General features: G+C 41.1%; 1 protein-coding gene across 1 annotated transcript; it reads right to left on the bottom strand.

The window, feature by feature from the left end:
* Positions 1-4779: 4779 nt before the first annotated feature.
* Positions 4780-24959, bottom strand: QSOX2 (quiescin Q6 sulfhydryl oxidase 2; the record flags this gene model as incomplete). The annotated part of the gene is made up of 11 exons (XM_010158088.1): positions 4780-5330; positions 7917-8105; positions 12175-12325; positions 13805-13927; positions 16262-16391; positions 18556-18699; positions 19212-19357; positions 21955-22045; positions 22243-22348; positions 23494-23542; positions 24859-24959. Coding segments are annotated over 11 exons (1781 nt in total), but the record flags the coding sequence as incomplete, so codon positions are not given.
* Between the last annotated feature and the right edge of the window lie 381 nt (positions 24960-25340).

Below are 25340 nucleotides of genomic sequence, written 5' to 3'. Positions count from 1 at the left end.
TGCCAGGCGCTGCCAGCACCAGCTGCGCTGGGACATCTCGACCCTCCCCAGGGCCATGGACAGCTTCTGGGGGCTGCAGGTGATGACCCACACAGTCTCCTTTAAGCTCAGTTTTATAAGTGGATTTTTAGTCTGATCCTCTAAGGAAGCAGTTTAAGAAAGCGTGCGCGGCGGAGGCTGTTCCCCAGCACACGTGGAAGGGTCGCGGCAGCCGTGGCTGCGGGGGGCAAAGGGCACGGACCCCACGGGCCATCAGTGCCACGTGCCGGCCAGGGGCGCCCGCGTGTTTTCAGCCCCACGTGTCGCTTTCGCTGCGGCACCATCCCGGCGGGTTTCCACCAACACCCCTTTGGATGATCTCCGCAGGCTGCTGTGCCCTCCTGTGCGGGCATCAGACCCTGCCCGTACTCTTCCTCCCTGTGGTTCTGCCACCATTTAAAAAAAACCCCAAACCCACACATATATTATTCCTATTTTTCTCTCTCTTCCCTGGGTTCGGATCACTCGGCAGCCCCCCAGAAGACGGGGATTAAGCACGTTCCCCTCCCCGTTCCCTTCTGTCAGCTCTTCCGCAGACAGACCCAGAGGAACTTGGGCCAGTTGGTGCACGACGGCCCTTGTCCCCCTCTCCTTGAGCATCATAGCATGCAGGGGGTTCCCAGGCCCCCTCCCAGCACCTCTTCAGCGGGAGGGGGCGGATGTATCGATTCTGGGTGCAAGGACAGGGCACTCCTCACCGTGCCCCGGCAGGACCAGTCCCCGGAGAACATCGCGCTTTTCCAGGCAAGGCCACAGCCCAGCAAGGAAACGCACGCCCATTCGACGTATTTTTAGAAATCCGAGTACTTCTGCTGGTGGAAAAGCAGCGTTTTTAACAAGCACCCATCCCACCCCCCCAGGGGCGCCGCGGCCGCCAGCGGAGCCGCAGATGGGGAACCCCCCGGGGAGGTCAGCGCCATCCCCACCGCCACCGCCGGGTTTACGGGGAAGGAAGATTTGCGTACGTGTGTACGGAGAGAGAAAATAATTGGTCAGAACTGGCAACTTCTCCACCGCCGGTTCCATTTCATAAAGCCATGGGATAACAGGGAAAGAAACGGCGTGGGTTTACCTGTTCCGGGCACTTTCCGGCACTGGACACCTCCGTAAGATGACGGATACGGTGTCAAAGGGACGCGCAGACAAGCTGCCCCGGCCGTGCAGTTCAGCTAAAAAGAACTTGAGAACACAAGTAAAGAGCCCCAAACGCATCACTTTCTGCCCAAATGTTTGCAGTTTATTTTAAACAAGCACATTAGTTTACGGTTTAGTACAAAACGGTCACTTTTCCTTCCTAGAGAGGTATGAGACTGAGGAAAAACACAAACCAAACCGGAATACACGTGAAAACGCCAGGTGACCGAACTAAAATAAATAAAACACTTAAGTTACTGTCTATTCACTATTTTCAACACCTCATACGCAACGCACGGGCCTCAGCGACACACCCCGGGGCTCCCGTGAAGATGGGAGCTCCCATCGGATCCGAGCAGGAACAGCAGATGGATATGCCGCTGGAAACTAAAAATTAAGCGTTTGCAGGAATAACTTCACCAGGTTTTAGCACTTGCAGCTTCTTTCCCAGCATGTTCCCCAGCTTTCCTCTTGTTTTCTAAGCAGGTTTAGTATTTCCTCTTCAAAAAGACGAGCAAAGGCTCCATGAATTACAAGGGGCCCAGAATTCCTTCTGGGACACGACCGCCGCCAGCACGGTTCGACCCACAAGCGAGTGCGGTGCCGCAGAAGCTTCTGCGCTGCGACACGAGGCAGACGAGACCCCCAGGACGGAGGAAATGGTGCTTCGAGGCAACTCGTGAACAGGAATCGTGTTCAACAGTCAGAGCACCAGCACCCCCATTCCGTGCTTTTACGCTCCGAAGAAACCATGAAGAACTCGGGGGGGTTGAGTACCGGTCCACCTTGTCGCGTTTCCAGCAGGGTCACGGCAGCAGGACGGTTAATGGTGCGTAGGAAAAGCCCCAAAGCCTCATTCCAAGCCCACATTTCCCATTTTAATGGTGAAACAGCCCTCCAAACCCTCAAGGCCTGTTGTTTCCACACGCAGGTGGCGACAAGCAGAACGAGCCAAAGCCAACAAACTCCGTCTGGTGGAGATCTAAACGTGAGCGATAACTGGTTTTCAACCTCAAACCGTGCAGCAGTACCAGCAGCAGGAAATTCAACAGTCCCACAGAAACCGGCCCAATTTCCCAGACCCAACACTTGCCGCGCTGCAGGTTTGGGGTTTCGGCGTTTGGGGTTTTTGAGAAGCCAAATGCCCTCGCCTGTTGGCAGACAGCATCATGTCCCCAGATTAGGTCACTCCAAAGTTGTCTGATTTTCAAAACGAATTTAGGAACCTCTGGGCTTTGCCCTTCGCTAACCTCCCCCAGGGTTCCAGCACAAAGCGAGCGGCAGCGATGAGCCCTGGACCACCTTCCGCCGCTGGGTCTCTGCCTTGCCGGCTGCTTACAACTTGTTTCATTATTCAAGATAATTATAGGGACTATAACCCCTGTAATTATAGGGACTCTATAAATTCCTACAGAAAGGAGACCCACGATTGCTCCTCGTGCCCGAACTCTTGACGAGCTCATCCTTAAAGAGCACAGCCTGAACCAAGGAAGCTTTCCCCTCAGACCACAGGCAGGAGCAGCTTTCCGCAGGTGCTCCCAGCAGCTCCTGGCTCCGCGGAGGCAGCCCGTGGCAGAAGGCAGGAGCTGGCCTCCAGCTCCACGGAGAGAGCACGGAGTCAGGTTTCCCTCACCGGAGCAAGAGACATTGGGCGCATACACCGGATGAGGATGGCTTAGGAAAAGCAGGGATAACGCGCCTCTTCGTGCGCATCAGACCGACAGCGTCACAGGAACGGAGGTTTCCCCCCTGCCACACGTCTGCAACCACCACAGACGGTTATCACCTCACGTGTGGGTCATTTTGATGAATTTACGGAACAAGGGACAGTAAAATCTCCGGAGCTCAATTTTATTACTCCAATCAGAAGCTGCAGAAACTCGGGTCAGAAACGTTCGGTTTTGTGGATAAACGTGATTTGATTATGACAAAATATCCCTGTTGAGTTTTTGTGCTTTTAGACCATTCTTGTTGCCAGGCTTTAAACTTTTTACACCAGGGCTTATGCTGGAAGAGGAGGACAGGCCACCAGCGTAAATGCAATGGATCGGCCAGGGGCTGTTTATTCCTCCTCTCACAGCAGAAGGGCGAGCAAACATTCAATTAAAGTTGCAAATGAAGAATTGAAGGGAAAAGCCTTTTTATATAACATAATTAATCTGTAGAACTCACTGCCACAAGAAAACATTGAGGCCAAAACCTATTAGGATTAACGAAAGATTAGGTAATGGATAACTAGAACATGCTCAGTTACATTGGATAGGATTATAAACTTCACTACCCAGGACGTGAGTTATCCCCACAGCTAGGATCAGAAAGGAACTCCGGTTCCGAACTGGTTTCATGGGTTTTTATAGTTGCTGCCAGCCAGGACCCCAGGCGCATCGGGAAAGGCAATATTCCACATCCATATTCCACATCCCAGAATGGAGCAGCTCTTGGACTTAACTGTCAGTTAAACCCTTCCTGGCCCAAGCAGGGGAGCATTCCAGAAGGGGAAGAGAAGTGGACTGTTCAGGTACGGTACAGACAAGTTTACAGCTAGCAGGCAACACCGGAAATACCAAGTGAAGCCTCTGCCCCACCGTACAAGAACAACTATATTGTAACGGAGTTACCCAGCCCTGTAAGAAACTTCCGATTCCCAGATCTGTAAGTTTGTTCTGGCGTGCTGATGCAAATAGCACCATCCTTCTCTAAAACCACCGCTTCCCTTCACTGGAGTTCACCAGAACTGGCTTTCATCTGGGTAGCACAATAATTACTCATTTATGAACCAGAAAAGTAGCTGAGCGAGGCGAGTTGTCTAACGCTCCGTCAATACATCCACCAGCGAAGCAAGTTAAGCGCTGGGTCCCAGCCTGTCCTTGCTTACATCTACTCTCCATTAAAACCGATGACAGCATTAACAACCAGAATCAGGCTGCTTACTGAGACAAACTGCCCCAAAACGCTCATCCTAGCAGGGACATACGCATCCTTGGCTGGAACGCATGGGAGAATGGACGACTTGCACGAACACGTAATGCCTTCTACTTACAATATGCAGTGTAAATAGTATTTGAGAAAGTCACGTAGGCTTAGAATTGATTTAATCAGAATAGAACTCTTGTTTCCTGGGGAGAAAAAAAAATAAATTTGGAATTCTTGCCTCTCGAAATGAAGCAGCCAAGGTGACAGCGTAACTGTTTGGGACTCTGGTAGGTAAAAATCAGCTCTGGATAAATGAAAAAACAACCTGATTTGAAGTACACAAAACAATATCCAATTTCCTTCTAAAACCAGGCACAGCTGATTGCACAATGTAATGTTTACTCTGAAAATGAGTAAAGGAGGGAGGTGGTTAAGTCACAGAAAAGCCTAAACTGCAAAACGCGACGCCGACTTCAGTGGCCACATGAGGACAGCACCGTGTGCCTCAGTTAAAGACCCGGGGTCTTGCAGCGAGCTCCGTACCTGAAGGTAGAACACTTGGTGAAATGACTCGGGAAAAGAGGGGTTTTAAACAAGGAATACTGTATACAAAATCCCTGATCATAAATATTAAAGCTGTATCTGGTACTGAACAGCCACATACAATGAAAACTTGGTTTCCGCTTTAAACTTCTATACAGATGAACGGTAATACTTCACTTTCCACCGTTTAGACCTCATTCGGAAAAAAAAGTACATTATCATTAAAAATAAGGACGATGCTACATACAGGATGACACACAGACTCATGTCTATGTTGGAAAATCCAATCCCCAAGAAAGACACGGCCTGCTTCGTCTCTTTAAGGTTGGCGGATCCAACTGCGCCTTTACCGCTCTCTTTGACCGGTCCGTGATTTGCTATTAGCTTATCTAACACCTTCGATTCTGAATCTAGCATGTTTGCTTTATCCTGGATCTTATTTTCTCTGTTTCCGCTTGGTTTCTTCGGCAGGCTCTTGTCTTTCACCTCCCCTGCATTTCCCTGCTCAGTTTCACTGGAGTCAGCCTGGTTTTCCATGTATTTATACAGAATATTTTCACTGCTATAGTGAGACTTCATGAACTGGAGAACTTGGGCTTCATTCCAGCTGTGTAATCCTTTAATTTCCTCATGACACGCAGGACAAACGTCTGGAGTTGGCCACTGAACTTTGGGAAATCTTGGATCTTCAGTCAAATCACCTAATTGGGAGGAGAAAAAAAAAAAAGAAAATCAGAAGTGAATGAACCAGGAAAGCTGAACCATCAGAGACTCCACTGGAAACCACAGGGGGTATTTTCCACTCAAACAGCGAGGTTGGAACAAAAACCCACAGCACAACGATGTTTGTGTTAAACCAGAGACAATTGCGAACAAATCTGGGAATTCCCGCGTCTCCGTACGGACGCATCAGTCACGTTCCAAAGCACTGCCTCCTCTTCCAAAAGACAGATGCTAAATTGGAATAATTTTCCTTTCTCTCAGTAAAAGCTGCAGCATTCAAATTCGACTGCAAGGCACCACTACGATTGCTCCGTTCGGCATGAAAACACCAGCTGGGCGCTGCAGGGGTTAACCCGAGTTCCGGCTCTAGACAACCTGCTCCGCAGCCCCCGCGCCTGGTGTGCAGCGAGCCCTTTCAAGGCCAAAGACCTGCAGGCACCCTCACGCTTCGACACCGCGCGCCATCCCACCCTAAGCTTGCTTCTTCACGGCTGGCGCCATCGCTAGCGCAAACCGCCTGCCGGAGAGCCGCTGTCGAATTCCGGATGCAGTTTTCCGCTGGCTTTTCCGCCTTTAAACATACAGCGCTGTCTTGAATGAGATGCGATTTGAGCACCTCGGCTGCTCGCAGCTCCGGCCACCTTTCTGTCTTGTTGGCAAAGAGCTGAACACTGTGGCTCTAAAACATAACATTCCAGCCCTAAAACATAACATTTTAAAATACGGATGGGGATAATTTTTAGAACAAAAATCTCTACCTGGTAAAACCCCAAATCTATTTAGCTGATCGCTATCAGTACACTAATGTTTAAAATATTTCAGAAATAAATATAGATTCTTACTGAATTACTATTTTCACCCTTTTTAAAGGCAGGAAACTTCCCCATGATTTTGAGCAAAAAATCGTTAGGGATTCAGAGGTTGCTAAAAAACATTTGTCTCCTTGATATTCACAAGCAAGAGAGCGTGTCTGCGTTTCAGATATCTTACACAAAGATCACTCAGTAATCGATTTGTTTCAGTAGGGAAGTAGAAACAAAACATCTTTAGCTAAGATTACAAACAGAAAACTTAATGTACTTCATGTTTTTCTGCCAAAGAGAAGAATGCTATAAATTCTGTACCTCCTAAAGCAACAGGGAAGAATTAAATAGGGCAGAGCCATACACAACCATCTCATGACCCACACCTGAAAGCTGTGCCAAGGTGTTTCACCGACCAGTAAAACATCAATTCTCATTGAAAGATATATATTTTTATATCTATATATCTATTACCAGAAATACAGATGCAGCTTTTAAGGATTAAAATAAGTCACTGTCCCGAAGAGGAATTTTAGCAAACTTAAAAAGCATAATTCAACATTATTATTTATTCCAGCAGGTTTATACTTCTGGCTAAAAGGGTATTTTAGCCGGCTGTTGCATCATCTAAATCAATATCCATGCGAGTTTTCCAATACCTTAATGTTCTAAGTAAGTATATTGCTCCACTACTTAGCAACTTCAAGTCAACGGGACTACCTTTTTCTGTGTTCACCCTGGCAATAGTAACAAATGTTAGCGGATGTTTTTATTTAATACCTCATCATTTACTTTTTTCTCCTTGGAGAAAAGAGACAAACTGTTTATACTCCAAACAGTATTTAATACTTCATAAATCCTGGGAATTCAGCATAACTATAATATAAATACAATATAGCATATTTAAATTGTACGTAATGCTACATTACGCAGATCCATAACAGCAGACAGGGATTAAGTGCAAAGAGAAACCAATTTTCTTTAGTGCTTTAGTTACTTGATATCCCCATAACAGAACGGATTAAATACAACCAGTATTTTAATGGTACTTTTAGTCTAACTGAAAACATAGCAATCTACTGAGGGAACAGCTTTTCTTCATACAGTGATTTTATTTTATTCAGTTGCTGATCTGCTAATAGTTCAGGCTCTTTTACCCTGAGAAAGTCTCCTGTTCAATTATCATCATTTTCTATACAGCATTTCTCCAGAACAAAATGCAGAGAGGTTTTAGCATCTAGTTAAACTGCTACAGAAATAAATTCAATTATTTTTTATCCACTGGTAAGTAGCTGAACCGTACTGCTCCTTTTTGATTTGTACTTCAGGAAGGTCCTCTCATCAGCAACAGGTGACATCTCAGAGCAAACAGTACCTTTGAGAATGATGAGGTTTTTTCATTGTATATCAAAGAGACACTATGTTGCTGGAGGATCTCAGGTCTGTATTTCTCACTCACACAAAGACTAGTGTGTTGGCCTTTGGAGCTGTTGTTGATTGGGATGCTCTAGGTTTTGCTCTACACACAAGCATCCTTAAGGTTATCGTTCTTCTGCACCAAGGTAAACATGGAGTTAGTCTTCTGAAGAGCGTTTTTAATACAGGAATGTCAAGCTGGAACAACAGTGGCTGCTGCGTTAAACTCACGTGACGGAGCCTCGTCTGCATCTCTCTCTTCAACCCAAACCACATCGTATCAAACACCACGGCCTTGTCTTTCAGAGGCCTTTGGTGGGTTTTCCCAAACAAGGTCTTGCCTACCTGCCAGCCTGTTATTCACGACGTTGTGTTTCTCCCAGAGCCAAAGAACAGCCTTGTCCAACGTTTTAACGGAATCCATGGACTCTTTAGCCATTTCTTCAAAATGCTGTGCACAAGCCTTGCATCCAAAAAAGTGATGAATGTATCTCCGCATGACCTGAAGTACTACTTGGGGATTGTCTTCAAGACCTAGGAAGACCGATGATAGAGGCATTTAGCACCACCTGGACAAACACAGCTTCAACACAGGCACTTCAACGTACATACGAGCCAACCGTGGGAATGGGAAAGGAAATGCTGCTGTCTTCTTGTTCCATGCAAACCTACACCTCCACTTTAGGGATAAGAAACTGGCCACTTCCATAATTTAAAGATATCCACCATATATCTGCCGTCACACAGAACCTGTGCCTCAGTAAGTCGCAAAGATATCAGGGACTAAGAGCTTCACACAGTTCAGAAGAAACACCCCTCCCCAACAAAACACATATATAATATTGTCACTTAGTAGTTGAGACATTTAGGAACCCAATTATTTGGCAATTGGTAAGGTAGAATTGGAAGTGATCTCAAACAGCACATTTCAAAACACTGTTTGTAAGGTTGTCTGGGACATCAGACACAACGAGGGGGGAATTATTACAAACACACCAAGGTCCAAAAAATGCCAAGTGAGCGATCGTGTTATTAAAAATGCAAAATATCAACACATTTAGTCTAGACAATGGTGTTCAAAGTTACCCTGAACAACACACTAAAACAAGAGTTAAAGGCCAAGCATTCGTTCCAGTGAAATGCTTCTTTCAAAGAAGATCTTGCAACAGGAGCAGGGAACAAACCTACCTAAATGAAAATCAGACATGAGTTTTTTCTCAGAAGCCCGTTATCAGACTACCTTTTGAAATTGTTAAAACGTGCAAAGTCCACACTGTTTATACTTCACAGATCTTCTGGAAGTACAGACTCTCTCCAATATCTTCCCCAATCACCAAATGAATACTGAAGTTGTGCGTTCACCATTACCTTTATGCTCAGGCACTAAAGTTACTGAAAAACCAAGAGTCAAAACCCCTCTGATAAGTATTTCACTAGGTGCCTGTGATACCTGTGTGTTACTCTAACTCTGAGGTAGTACAGAATACCAGAATCTTGTTACAGTTCTTAAATCCACACCTGTTCTGGCAGAGACACTGAACACACATAGTAGCTGCTCAGCGACATTTGAACTTTCAAGAGTAACTCAGGAATTCTTCCTAAAATAAATACAAACATATTATTCTACGACATTACATGAAAGATAATGCCAAAGAATCATTATTTTATTCAGATAAGGTCTGAGAACTCTGTCCTTCATTGCGAGAGCAGGTAGTCGCTGCATCTCTAAGGGTCTTGAAAACCTGGTACAATTCACTGAAATCTTAATGGTTTCATTTCCGTCTCACAGATTTTCCGATTCACGCTTAATTGACCCAGTAAATGATGCCAAAACGTATTTACAAGTGTGCCATCCGTTATCATGAACGCACACTTGTCAAACGAACCACATTTTATGATGCAGATTGATCAAATTACCGACTCCTGCAGCTGAACAGCTCTACCACGAGTAATTTACAACGCAGGTCTAGCAGGTTCTGTAGTAAAAGGTTACGGTGCTCTGCTCACTGTCCTGTTCTGGTAGCAAATAACAAACAGTTTGGTAGCACATCCGCCCTCTGTACAGGCATTGTTTTTTGGAGAAGAAAAAATCCTCAATAAATCCTTCTCAGAACTGTGAGAGCACTTGGCTGTTTTGAATATAAAAAATTAAGCCTGTTTATGTGTTTATGAAGACTGTCACAAACACCTTTATTTAGAACAACATTATAGTCTTAAATATGACAGCAAAAAAAAAAAAAAAGTCTTTAAAGCCAAAAAGAAATCCAAAAAGCAAACAATCTCTACTCAGACATTCAATATCTGTGATTGAACAGGCACACATAAATAAAAGCTATGAGATTAAAGCAGATTAAATTACAGTATTAAAAGAAAGGCTGAAAAATAATTTTAGAAAGTTGAAACGAATTTCGGGCAAAACAGTTTTCCCATGTAGACTAAAATATATATTTATAAAAAAAACAAACACCACAGAAGTAACTACTAGCAAATAACCTCTTCATGGAGGAACAGATCCAGACCCAAATTTAATTGTATCTGCTCTCCTGTGCAATGTTATGCTTTTGAAAATTCAGTTTGTGGGGAGGTGTTTCAAATTCAGCAACAAAAAGAATCCTGATAATGTTTTTATGAGATCCACAAGCCTGTCTCACTTACCCCAATAGATCCTATTACCTACACCCACATTTCGTATAATTCAGCCTGCTCAGGACTAGATTTCTACAATGATTTTATACACCCTGGGATGTGGGCAGTTGTGTCCAGAGTTCCTTTGGATTCCCTTACGCTGATCCCACTGCAGGTTCAAATTACACCCGTCAACATTAAAACGTGTCAAATAGAAACCAATAAACACGTCACACGGGGAAAGCCACAGCAAGTTCCCGCTGACTGCCAGACTCTGCAAGTAGAGAAAACCATCAAGAAAAATACAGCTGCTTCAAAAAGAAAACAAACAATTGCAAAATGGCTCATTTTGTTTGTTTTTCTTTTATCAGCCCAGAGATGAATCTTCTATTAACATCTGCCATGTATCATCGTGTAATCCTCCTTTTCTCTTTCCTCCCAAACTACTGCAATTCAGGGTAACCCTAATCTTTAAAGTGGACAAGAACCATAAAACCCTACCTGTGGTGGGAAGGATTAGGGAGTACATCATGCTTTTTAGTAGATGGGATTTAAACAAGCAATAAGGAGAGGAAAACCTCCCAAGACATAATCCGACAGTCTCAGACTGACCCAATTCTTTCGCCGTAAGAAGTGATCATCACATATCTGTCCCGATTTAAATCGATGGTTAAGTGTGCCAAAGAGTTTTCAGGTTCTACAATGTATTTTTAACTTCAGTCTGACTAGAGCTCACGCCCGGAACGTGGCAGCACTTTAAGATGCAATTCTCTCCAGTTAAATATTAAGAACGTTTTTACTTTTAATTAGAACAATTTTGGCCATTGGGACAAAAGGGGAAATTTAACCTGTGCACGATCCTGCTTAACAGCTGATCTATCACCCAGTACAAAATCCCACGAGCTCACCCAGTAGAGCAAAGAACTAAAATAAAGGGATTCAACCTACCGTCCCATGAATAACAAACAAAATAAGACAAAACAAAGAGAGAAACAAAAAATCAACAACAGGATTGTGAGCTATCCAAAGCATCCTATTCTGAAAGAGGTTCAGCATTAAGAATGGAGAAGCTTTCACCACGATGGCAAGCAATTCTGGACAAATGTATCCATAATCTGAAATAATCAAATCATTGGTTTTTTTAAACATACAATCAGCAACTCACAAACTGCAAATTTCTGAGTTTTATGATCTAGTAATGGTCCATCTAACATTCTTCTATTCCTTGGAAAAAAATTAAAAAGGCTTTAAATAAAAACTAAATAGAACTATAACCAAACAAAGCACTGTCCTGGCAAGAATAAAAACACAACAAGGCTAATATTTAGCGTTAGTAATTCTATTGCCATTGTGCAAAGAAAACAGATTATATATCCTGCATGTTTCTTACACAGGAATCATCACCGGAATATTAACATTCTGCTTCACAAGATACTGCAAGTCTAAAAATCAGCAACTGAACAGAGTGCTTGCAAAGTAGTAGATCAGGGCACAGATTAATGGACACGAGCTACATTCAGCTGAAAAATAAACAGGCACAACATTTGGTATTTAAGAAATAAAATTACAGGATTGGCTAATGGTTCTACAGCTTTTACAGTGACTAAACTGTACAGTTAAATCTCATTCCTTTTAAATTAAACCAGCAGTACAACCTCAGGTAACCTGACCAATCTTCATCCCTTTTCAGATGGTTCAGAATTTCTTTGTTTGAAATTCTCTCCTTTTTCTGCTTTATTGCTCCCATCCTTAGGGCCGTGTACTTTATTTATCACGCTTCTAAGCGAGGACAAATTGCCTTGTTCTTACCCAGTCTTGCAGCTGCAGTAAAGCTAGGCTCTGACCCCTGCTGGTACCAACCTGCAGGCTAAGCCTCGACTGAAAAATGTGCTCTAATCCCTTACTTTCTCTATTGCATAGCAGAACTGCTGCACGAATTGGTCTTGTCCTTCAAGCGTCACACATCACCGCTGCTTACCTGTATTTATCAAAGCTTTTGGTCGCAGTGCAGCTTGTACCGTTAGGATATGAAACAGCTTCCAAAGGGAACAGGTATAACCTCTCAGCTCTGGTCTGCTGCCCTGACATCCGACCCATTGAATTTTCTTAGTGAGAAATATCCCAGAAATCTGAAAAAAAAAACCCAAAACCCAAAAAGAGAGTATTTTAGATATATGCAGCCCTGGGACTTAAATTCACAACTGAACACAGCTGATCCTACCTGGAAACTGAGGTGATCCAAGGATAAAGAACAGTAAACGGGGCTCTCTGCCCTTGTGAATGAATTCATGCTTAAGGCAAACAAATCTTAAACTTACAACAATCCTTAAGTCTGAGATAATGGGTAATGGGTATAAATTGAATGGGTATAAATTGAAATCAGGGAGGTTTAGATTAGATGTCAGGAAGAAATTCTTCACAGAGAGGGTGGTGAGGCACTGGAAGAGGTTGCCCAGAGAAGCTGTGGATGCCCCATCCCTGGGAGTGTCCAAGGCCAGGCTGGATGAGGCTTGGAGCACCCTGGGCTATGGAAGGTGTCCCTGCCCATGGCAGGGGGGTTGGAACTAGATGATCTTTAAGGTCCCTTCCAACCACAACCATTCTATGATTCTATGATATTCTGATGCACCATTATAAAACTCATCCCCCTTGCAAACATATTACACGACACACAACGTACAATCACTGATGTCAAACCTACTAATTTCAGTATTGCACGTGCATTTGCACACCACAAATGTCTAACTAGTCTGACAGAATACATTAAGTAGCTTAACTTGTAAAGTTTCTTTAAGCACAGTATGAACACAGTGCATGCACAAATCCTGCTGTAAACTGTGTGCTCAGGGAAACTGAAGCGCTCTAGAAATTCCATGTTATTCAGCAAGATCTCCGTGACTTACAGTGGTGAAGCCTTAACAGGCTAGGATGTAGAACTCATTATTATTTCTTCCTAAAACAAAACCACCACTTGTACGTTATACCCAAAGTCCAGTGCAAGATTTAGGTTTCTGAGACTTATCTCTCTGCTTCCTAAAATACACAGGAGGTTTCCAAATTTCAGATAGCAATCCCATGTCACGGGAAGAAAGATCCACATTAACTTCTGTACAGAGGTGGCCCTATCACAGGGCTTTGCATTACCACAGCCAGACTGGATTCCTAGCAAGGCCTTTACTGTGCCAGGGAATTATAGAGTATTTGGGGAAACTCTTCAGGAATAAGGCCCATTTCAGTGGGTAAATTTCCCATCACTTAAACTCTGACCTTCAAGAGAATCCTGCTGACAGCAGACACAGCAAGAAAAGGCAACTCAAAAATATCCGCTGGGAATGTTGCATCATTTGAAGCTGACGTTAGGGCACACGAATACGCCGGCGAGTGCTCGCTCGCTATAAAACTGAGATGGATTGTGTATTTCAATTCTCTCATTACAATTCCTTCGTGTGGATTTTTTTTTCTGGTAATGATTTCACTTTATTTCCATTTTAACCTTCTTACAACTCCATTATGACTGAGGGACCATCAGTAAGTGATGTCTTAGATTTATCTAGAATCTTATCCTTTGCTAATGCTGTATATTATGCTGGAAACTAGTAACAGCTTACCCGCATTTTGTTGTTGACAAGATCTAGGATAGCATCATAAGGGATTTTGTCTAATGGAAGGCTCACCAGCCACTCCTGCAAGGTCTCTAACAACTTTACCACAGGCTGACGGCCAGGAAAAAGCTGAGAAAAGAAGAAAATACCCATATTTTAAAGCACAAATCTCATTAGCAGAGATTTTACCTTTATCTAAATGCGTTTTTCCCATCTTTAAAATGTTGTAGATTTTCTTTTGTTACGAGCAAATTAATTACTTGTTCTGCTTTCAGTAAAAAGCCACCTCACACACACTTTCGCAAGCAAAATTTAACAAGTTGCACGCACAAAACGTTAACCAGTGAAATGCAGCTACTCAATAGCAGGAGGAAATGCTACAGAACACCTTCTGACAGTTCACGTTGAATTTTGCATTGAGGTAATTCCACTCAGCGTATAGCTCAGAAAGGAGTGTAAGACCTAAGTGAATCAGAGGCTGAACTCCTTCTCACTCTTAGGTGATTAATCACACAAATTAGTGCCTATAAAATATTTGTTCAGATTTCTGTACATGTGGGCAATGTTGGTTATCTAGAAGAGCATTTTCCTTTCTGTATGTGTCGTAGTGATTTCCAAAGTGATTTGGAAATAGTGACTTCCTTAACTTGCAATTTAAAGAAGGCCAAATCTAGCAGATGAGCACGAGCAACTCTAAGTCAGAGGTAATGCCATTATTTTACACTTGAAATCATATCTTCCTTTAGCGACGGCTGTAATTACTATAGAATTAAGTAGAGTGTGCATACCATCCTCTAAGTACCCTTCCAGGGGGAGCAGTATTTCAACAGATGGGGAAGTAAAACCCCTGTATCTGCTGCATTAAATACATAAAGCAATTTATGATGGCACACGCTATACATATGCTAGTCCTTCTGCAGCCGTTGCCCAACTAGCAATAGTATCTCTAATTCACAGACCGCTTACGTGATACCACGCAAACCTAATGAACAGGAACTCCCTTTTGCTAACTGTACTGTCTCCAGTACAAGGGGCTGTGTGCAATGTTTGGGTTGGACCTGATGATCTTAAATCTAAAAGGTTCTATGATTCAAAGTCAACCCTCAGTCTGCAAAAAGCCAGCACACCTCTGAAGTACTGACAGCATGCTATAATCTCATTTACTCCTGTAGGAGCCCCAGAATATCATGCATTACTATCTAAAAGACAACAGTATGCCAGGTATGTATCAGTCTCATCGAGGATTCACAAAAACGAAGCACTGATTGCCAAAAAACCTAATTCTACAACAAAGAAAATTCCCCAAATAGGGAACTAGAGACTTCTGTGACTTAGGATTTATCATCACTATAAATGCTGCTACACAGGAGGATAGCATAGAAAGCTTCCTAACAGAAACACCCGAGAATCATGAATGAGAACTACAAGGAACGTGTTACAGACCAGGGGAAGCAAAGGCCAGCAGCCCCTACTTGTGTAATGGCAGGCTGGAGATGAGCGTGCAACTGAAAAAGAGCAGTCCCTATTTATGCACTAATAGCCAGGGAAGCAAATGACATCAGCTGGCCAGGAGCCATCAGGAAGAACAGAGGATGTTTTAGGGATAATATGATGGAAAGATTACCACTACACTTTCTTAAAGAAATGAGGCCAGCTAGAGATTTCTGACCACTGATGGCTGCGGGGGGGCAAGAAACTGTCTGTCTGATTTTCAGCTAAATCCAGATATTTGGAAATAGCTTATATAGGCCTTATTATTCCCTTGAACAGCTATTGATTCAATTTGTTTAAAATAAAACAAAGTGTTAGCTGCTCAGTAAGTAAATATAAAGAGACACTGCTCATGTCAGTGGGATGACGTTCTAAAGTTAAATTATTTCATTTTTTTTCAAGTTGTATCGCATTATACTTCATATATTATCCCTTCACTCAAAGGTAATATGTAAGCATCTTTATTTCTGAAATATTCAGTTATATTCAATACCTCAATTATTTTGAAACACTCAAATACCGCAAATATATTCAAAATTTAGACAGAAGTTACTAGTATCTCTAAATAGAACACCATTTGTCAAGTACGCACTAAAAAAATCCAAAAGTCAAGCATGAAAACCAAAGGTTTTTTTAATCCCACCCAGTTAAAATAGCTACTTATCCTGAAAATCTTATAAATGGACTGTATTTATAGTGTTTGTTCAATATGCTGCAGACTACTTAAACTATTTAATTTCAAACCCTCTAAGATTAAATTAAAATGCATTTCAGCCCTATAAGTATGTCAGATTGGTATACAATAACTCAGAAATAACATTTAAAGAAACCCACAGAACTATTTTTTTAAGCTAGTGAGGAAGCATATATTTAAACATTCTGAAAGACAATTTGAGAGACTTATGTCACATAATAAATTTTATGTTAGAGTCACTTTATTCTTTCAAATAATCAAAGACTAGAAGCGTATACCTTGGCAGAGATGGTAACAAAATCCTTGAAGGTCTTTAGCTCAGCTCCCTCAAGTGTCTTGTGCGTAGCCAGCTCTACCCTGAGCAGGTAATGCAATCCCGATTCAAGGTCAGCCATGTACAGCTTAGATCTGAAACACACATATATAATGTTATAAAGTGGCAGGTTTCTTTCGCTCATTTTCTCACCAGTCATGAAGGTAAAATTGATATATAGTAGGTGTCATTAAAACCTCAACATTTGCCACTCCACGGTGATTGCAGTATATCCTGTACCAGTATGGGAAGACACAGCAGTTACTTCAGGTGCTCGGTATGGTGAATGTCAAGTTCAATGAGTGTCACTGTACTCCCTTAAAAGAGTAATTTGATGTCATTTTGTTCAGAGTTTAGACAAATGAAGCATAACCACACAGGAGAATTTCTTTTTGGTTTGACTGAACTTTTTGCCTCCCAGCCAGCTTTACCGTGTAATGAAATAACATTGCTGACATTGTCAGCAAGGAACCAGCTAGCGTAAAGAAATTATAGCTTCTCTTCAGGACTGACCACAAACAGAAAAATGACACGTTATGGCAAAAAGGGAGACTTGTGCTGAACAAAACTAGATTATAGACAGAGCAGAAGTGCAAACAAGTCGGAAAAAAGGTTGGAAAGGACTGAATCTAGAAATCCTCTCCTAAATGTACTCGTTTCACTGTAGGTTCTTTGCATACAAGTTTAACACCCCATTTTAACCACACTAGCCCTTAAGACAAAATTAGTTACCCTATGACAGGTACAAGTAAAACACATAAAGCAAATCCCAGATTTTGAGTTCCTTCCCACAACCAAATATCTTCATAATAACAAAAAACCACTTTGCAAAGTTAAAATACATCAAGGAAAATGCCCTAATCTTCCAATGCTTCCAGAGTACAGACTTCAGACAGTATGATACAGAGCAACGTAACCAAACAGACGTTTACATAGTTAATAGAGTTAAAAACTTCTTGTAAGACTTCAGCAACACATTATTTCTAAAAAAAAAGAAGTAGAATTAAAAGAATAGAATTAAAGAACCGTTCAAGAAACTGGCTGGCCCCATCTCTGAAATAACATGCAGGAAATAATATATTAAAATACAGAATAATCTATATTCTTAACAACTCAAACTAAACACTTTCTCTGAATTTAATTCCTTAATTAGTAACATACTCACTTAAATTTAAAATAACAGCAAAATTCTGCTTCAGGTTTCTTAAACAGAGACATCCATACGAACGAATGAGGTTCCCTCAAGGAATCATGTTTAGAAGATACTTGAGATTCACATGACCAAGATTTTGTCTTGCTGGAAAACAGCTCGATTTAACAAAATCGTTTTGATAACAGAATGTTTCATATAAAATATGTTACAATAGTCATTGAAAGAAGATGACACTAATAGTGTCTGTGAAAGGAAAATAAGTACAAAATGAAAGCACTCAGTCTTGCATCTTTTCCATCTAAAGATGCTGAGGGATTATCTCTCTGCAAAGCCTCTGCATCCTTTCCTCAAATGAGGGTGAAGATAAACCTTACTGGATTTGGTACGATAAACATATTTTACAGTGACTTTAGCATTTTCTATTATACTTGCATGTGACAAGCACTTGTTATCGGGCACTGCTTCATTATTATACACACACAGAATTCTTGTTTTCTACAGAAATGTTATCGCTTCTTATTTTACTATTTATTTTTTCAGTGACACTGATTACTTGCTGAAGTTTTCCAACATTTCAAATCCTTGATCTACATACCTCAGGTAATGGGTGATAAGCCTTTATATTAAGTCAACGAAATATTTAACAATACTTTTGGAGAAAAAACATTAGCAGTGCAGATGCTTGCTGCTAAAAACCAAATACTGAAAGCCTGCAATAATTTCACCTCTGAACTCTTTGAAACACTGCTCATGATTGTATAGAAGTTGTAACCTCGATGCTGGAATTGAAGTAAATCACAAGTGTTACCTGAATACAGCCAGAAATGGATGAAGTTGAAGCAACAGCTGAAAGCATTGCTCTCAGCTTTGGTGCCATCATTTCTGCAGTATTAAGCATGAACCCCTTTAATTTTACTCAGGAGAAGAATGCAGATCATTCAGTAGTGACCAACCTATTCAACTCAAGGTGCATCACCTTGGAATGAAATAAAATTTTGAACTGCACTAGCATTTTATAATAAATTACAAAAGCTTCCCATCAGGCAAGGAAAAAAACTGCAAGCAAATAACCAAGCACTAAGCTGAAATTTGAGGGTATCACTTACTTATCGAACTCTTTCCACACCTTGATTTCTGTACCCTCCTCTTTCTTTTCTTGAACAGGCAGCTGGAGTGGCAGAAGAAGTTTTTTTCTTACACCTGGCAGTGACTTTAAATATGAAGAAATGAAAGACCGTAGAGGCTTCAAACTGCACATAAATGGACAAGGTAAAGATTACTTTTAATCTCAGGCAAGTGAATATCCAAAGCAAGTCAGTATATTTACAAAATAAGATATTCAATTCATGTTTTTCAGACTTAGTGCAACATGTTACATTTTGATACAAAGTGAAATGAAATAAAGTTCAATTTTGGAAGAGTAATAACTCATTTGGCTTAGTGGTTTGAAATGCCATTCAAAGTATGAACATATCATCAAAACGTCAGTTTGCCTTACACAGGCAATGTTCACATGGAACAAGTATTCTGACCTAGAAGCAAGTTTTTCTAAGAACTAAGAGCAATCAAGACAGGCAATTGTGAAACACAAAGAAATGGAACACAAGTTCCGTCGGTACAACGTATTGATTACATGCCAGGACACACCGTTACATGCAAGCAAAAGGTTATAGAATAACTGTCATACAAAGTAAGGAAGCTAGGGAAACTTTTTATAGCTTATGTGAACCTCCCCATATTCCTCAGGCAGGTAACTACTTACATGTTAATTAACCCATGGGAGCCATTTGGATGCATCAGATAGCATGAAGGGACTGAGGTAATACCAAGTTTCTTGAGAAAAGGCTCATCAAAATTCAACGCTCTCTTTACAACGATGTTTGCATACTGGATCAAGTCTAAGATAACCTGGGCAATGAAGAGATGACGTGAATTATACATTGTTCAAGGAATATCCAACCTTGTAAGACAAGACACATGAGCAGGTGAAGTGCATCATCCTTTAAGGGTATCATTAAGCTGTTCACCAAGGAAGTACACACATGAGTATTCTGTGGACACTAACAACTTCAGTTAAAGAAGATTTACTCTACTCTGGAGATTATTACTCCTGTCTTCCTTTTTTTCTTTCCTTGGTCTATCCCAACCTTATCCCTCTGAAGTCTAACATCTGAAGAAAACCTGAGAATGAATGATAAAACGTCCGCATAAACCTCAAAATAGCCCAGAGGATATTCCACAGGCACCAACATGTTTATGTTTCGTGTTATGTATGTCAGAGCCTCGAGGCAAATTTTCAGGTAGTGAAGAAACATCGGTCCCACCACTTCACAACATTTTGATGTCAAAGTCCATGACTTAAAAAACAAAGGCTCCACAGGAGTTTAAGGCTTTGCCTGGCAAGCCCTGCCAGATCAAGCTGTGGTGTCATAGCACCCAGCTGCCTGTTCAGCGCTTTTTGTTCACCGAGCCCACAGCAGACACTCCATAAAGGGATGGGTGCCTGTATCTCAGAAGATCCACTCACTGTCCAGCATCTTAGCTCAAGCCAATCTTCATCAGCTGTTTAAACATGATGCTGGACTTCTGCGCTAGAGCAGCTGGGAGTGGGCACAAAATTCTTTGCAGGCTGTAAAATTCAGGGTGGCATGGAGGAGGCAGAAGAGGGTGTTAACATGAGAATGCCTCAAAGATTTGCCAGGAATCAACTACCTAAATTCATTGCAACTACAGCTAAAGCTGTACCTACAAATATGATGACTCGGTTATAATGAATGAAAATTTGCCCTTTAAAAAAATAGCTTAAATACTCATTTCTTCCCTTTGTAAACCCTTCAAGATCCCACAGCTAAAGGCATCCTCTTTTGCCATCCTAACGAGCACACTCCTCACATTCTTCCATCATCCTGTGCTCTTACATTACCAAACGTTCCATTCTTACCTAGAAAACTTCCCATGCTTCCGTCTCTTCTTACCTTTCTACTTGTCATTCTTTTACTTTTACCCCTCTCTGTCTCGTCTAGATCTTTTAGCTGGTTTTAGTTTCAAAGTTTCTGCTATTCTTTTCCCTTTCAGGTGAATATTGTCTTTGCTACATTTTCCCTCACTTTCAAATTTGTAATTTAAGAGACCGTGCCCGTGCCTTCCTTCCTTTCATCAGCGGTAAGCGCATGGACTTCCTTTCTTCAGCTGTTCTGACTCCTATTAGGTTTGTCCACATTGTCTTATACTGTAAACTTGAGCAGAGTGTTATTTTCTATTTCACTAAACCATTCTATAAAGTTAAAATACTACATAACACTAGCAATTATTTTTTTCTTCTGAAAGCAGACTCCACTTTCTGTTCCTTCCTTTCATCAGCGGTAAGCGCATGGACTTCCTTTCTTCAGCTGTTCTGACTCCTATTAGGTTTGTCCACATTGTCTTATACTGTAAACTTGAGCAGAGTGTTATTTTCTATTTCACTAAACCATTCTATAAAGTTAAAATACTACATAACACTAGCAATTATTTTTTTCTTCTGAAAGCAGACTCCACTTTCTGTTTTTTTTTTTCCCTATAACAGCAGGTAATAAAATTAAAGCAGGCATGATAAAAAGCTGAAGAACTTCATAATCATCACATCTCTTCAGTAATGCCCAGTTGTATCAACACAGCAGCTTCCAGAAAACAAATGTCTGGAAGCAGCCTGTTTCCCAAAGTGATTCTCGCTTTTGGCAGCACACTCTCCTCCACTTATGCTACTGGGCCATCCCAGCATCAAATCTAATTAGAAACATTTCACAGACATTGGATGTTTCCACACAGATTATGCCTAGATAATTATGCAATTTATTTTCTTTACTTATCCTGGATTTTGGCAGGAAGAGAAAAGTAACAGTTGTCTAAGCTAACAGCAGGCTCATTAGGTGGTGAAATGATGCCAAATAAAATATTTTATTGGGGGGGTGGGGGAAGTAAAAACCCAAAGACTTCTTTTTCATCAGTGCCTCAGTGCTGTGAAAATAATTCTGTGCCATCATCTTACTTTAGAATGTAATTCCCTAAAACCTATACGTGAAGAAAGAGAAGAGAATTTAGATTATTATAACCAGCTGAAAACACAAAAGCTGCCCAGATGAATGAATATTATGAATGGTTCTTGAGCAGTAACAAAACAATAACATAATCTGACAATATTTTTGTTGTGATCTTCCAAATCTTGAAAGAAAAAAGAGTTGTGCTAAGAAGGAAATTGATAAATTAATCTTCCACTAAAACATGAATGGAACAAGTTATCATGACATCCCATTCATTTGTAAGCAAGTTCCTCTCTGTGACTAAATGCAACAACCCTATATAATCCCTTGACTTTGTGATATTTCAGATATGCATGACCTGCCCTTTATGACCCTTTCACTCAGTCCTACAATCAGAAGTTCTGTTGCTTGGCAAAATAACACGAAATTCAGCTGTGTTATAGCATTCATTCATACGCGTTATGTCGTTCCAAAGCCGTACCTTACCTCTCGTCCCACATAGGAGTTATTACTTTCAAACACAACGGCCGTATAGTGATGGCTGTTCTTGTTGAAGAGAGAAGTAATATCACTGGACCTTTTAAGAAAAGAAAAGCTATTTACCATAGATGGAATTCAATACACCCACTGCTATTGATGGAATTTCCTTTTACAGTCTGACAGCAGAACTGAGAAGAAGTAAGACAGGTTACTTCATCTTTAATAGGACCTTCTACATTTTATTTAATTCACGCAGTAAGCATGCACCAGCTGCATTTTAAACAAGGAACTTACGAAACTGGATCCAATGGTGGGCAAGCTGGCGGTCTCAGCTCTTGGGAATGGTTCTGTAAGAAGTCAATCATCATCTGACGCACCGTTTGCAGCTCTCGATCTGCTCCTGCTGAGTACAGGTTACAAAAAACCCAAAACACTTCAGGAAACTGGGAACAAAATTACTCACATGCAGGTCTTCATGTATTCTCAGGCTTTTCTGTGTTAGGTTTTTGTTTTAAATTTAGACTTCAAAAAACCAGAATGCTGTTTGGCTGAAAAACAGGGACTAAGGGTTTAGTCATAGGATTTCATTTAATATTGAGATGAGATGATATTTAAAAGCTGTCATCCCATCCTAAAATTAATAGAACCTCAAGACTTTTCCAAATCTAACCATCTGCCTGCCTTGTTGGCTTTCTCTTCAAACAATGCTTCATTCTAAACCTGCTCTCATCTTCACAGTATGTTGGTGTGGACAACTTCAGCCACGTTTTTGCAGTAAGAATATTCACGATGTAGTAAAAATATCAGAGGTGTACCATTCTCACCAAACGGGCCAGGTGACGTTACAGCGCTACGCACCAACATGAGGAAATAACTGAAGTGTGAGAAATTTTATTTGCTTTAAAAGAAATCAATTAAAAAGCAGAAACTCTCACAAATTCCAAACAGTAACAGGTACAACTATGGCCTGCTTCTGCATGAAGGGTTAATGGTGCAGGTGGTCTCTCTTCTGACCTCTGGCCTTTTAAATGTTAATCCATTGAAAAAGACAACATCACTTTTGTCCCCAGACAAACCACCTCAAGCTGTGATCCTGTCAGACACAGGGATAAGCCTGTTTTCAGTTAGTCAACATCTGAATAGGGGTTCTGCCAGTGAGATTCAGGATGCCCAGGGGATCAAAAAGCACCAGTCAGGATTGAGCAAACTGGATGGTATGCTCATGAGGCACGTGGTGGAAAAAAGGAATTTTAAAAGGTTATCTGGCCATTTGTGAAAATTAAGAACTACTTTTCAAAAAAAATAGAAAAAAAAATTAGGATTGTGATGCCTAAATTCTTGAACATATATTTTGCCTGTCTAAAATTCTGCCTGACATCCCATTTTCAGACAGTACGTGTAGCATTGTATCTTAAAGAGCTATTTAGTGTCCATCCCATCTCTGTCTAAATTACCTGACAGGCGACTGATTTTGCTTATTGTGCGACACACTCCTGGCTGACAGGATAACTGCTTTGGGGATTCCTTACAGTAGGATACTCTTACCTTTGTAATTTTCTCCAGGAGTAAACTGCTTTGTAAATGCTTTGAAGTACTATGTAGGAAAAAAAAAAAAAAAAGAAGTATTATTGCTTTTAAAATAACTCACCTTATAAGACAACAGCTCAGTTCAGAAACAAAAATGGTTTTCAAGACCTTTTACAGCTCTAATTACAAAACACTTTCATCTCTCTGTTCAGAAGTCACTTCGCCCTCTTAGCCCATGAGTTCCAAAGACCTGCTTTGCAACAAGGGTAGCTCATAGGTACCAGCTGAAGCTCTGATATACAAGACCACCAACTTTTGGAGAAGAAATACCGCGATGCATAATTCAGTACCGTATATTGATCCTTTACTGCGAACACTAACCCAAACAGAATTAACTGATTACGGAATCAGTACTACCAACTGTGTATATACTTAGAACACTATTCACATTTTCTCAACTCCCTCCAGTGGTTAAACGGGAAATACAAAGGAGCTTGACTGCCTCATGCGACAAAAAATAAAATAAAAAAGATTCAGCATCTAATAAAGAGCACATTCCAATTTATACCCAAAGCTTTACAGCTGAAAAAAAGAATATTGTTCTTTCTATCAGGGCAGATAAAATCCTACAGTGACACGTCTGCTGCTCCCTGTCCTGTCATAACCGACTCAGTTTATCCAATTCTCTCCATCACATTTTGCTTACACTTATGGTTAATAATGTGATTATACAGACTGACAGAAAAGTTAAAAATTGCGCTTAGACTTGAAGATGAACAGTGGTTGATACTTTTGGCAAACACGAGATCCCTTTTATAAAAGCCAGCTTAAGCAAATTATGAAATTAATTAGAAAAATAGCAAAGGGTCAATCAAGGGTAAATTTTTAATTGGAGCCCTGGTCATGAAATCAGCTGGTTTCATGATGCAATTTCAATATATTACCTTTACTTTCACATACTAAACCTAAAAACACTCTTAATAATCATGAACCTTTGAATCTGAAAAATATTTATACAAATTATTATTATAAAACAACTATATCACAACTAGGTGTTACATAAATGGAACAACACGGCACTTCTTAGAATGGTATCTTCTTTCAATATGAATTTTTCAGATTCAGAACTGAGGGCTGAACATGAATAAATAAAAACTATAAATAACTGCATCAGCTACTGCATTCAGCAAGAACTCCTCAAATTAATCATCTATCAAGCCCGCAGCTGTGTCACCAAGAGCGAAGAAAAAGTCCAGCTAAAGAACAACTGGGTACAGGTACCACCCTGCACGAGCAAGGCTGTTACAGTTTTGGTTACGAGTCGTGGTTTAACTGCGTTGAAGTACGCAGCGTTTACCTAAGGCAATATACCATGCCACTTACCCTAAAAGTTGGGTAATAGTGAATACCATATTCTTTGCACGTCTCATAGTTCTCTTCTTCCCCACAATCCAGCACACCAACTCTAATTGCAGATTCCCAGTCTGAAGAGAAAGATAGCTTTCAGTTTGCAGCAGAAGTGATCACGGATCCCAGCTGATGGATTATCCTGCTTCCCGTGGAAATCAACAACAGAACTCTGAGAGATTCCAATGGCATAAAAGTCAAGCCCTCGGTCGATTCTCATTTGCTATTCATTTCTATCCTCAAGTGTAACACAATCTACTGATTTTTAAAATAACAAAAACCTCCCTGGTTTTCTTAGCTGCATCAGTGTTTTCAATACACCTAAATAAGGATCCCAACATGCAGTGTAGCACTTCCAAGATGTTTAATTGAATCCAGAAAGATGAAATCGGGGCCACCCCAACACTTGCAAGATACTAGGGATTGTATTCCCTAGCTTTTCCCATTAGCTAAGGTCA

This window comes from Eurypyga helias, unplaced genomic scaffold (genome assembly GCF_000690775.1).
Source record: "Eurypyga helias isolate BGI_N326 unplaced genomic scaffold, ASM69077v1 scaffold32578, whole genome shotgun sequence".
NCBI classification, from domain to species: domain Eukaryota; kingdom Metazoa; phylum Chordata; class Aves; order Eurypygiformes; family Eurypygidae; genus Eurypyga; species Eurypyga helias.
Note: the sequence above shows the minus strand (reverse complement) of the source record. Positions and strands in the feature narration are given on the sequence as shown.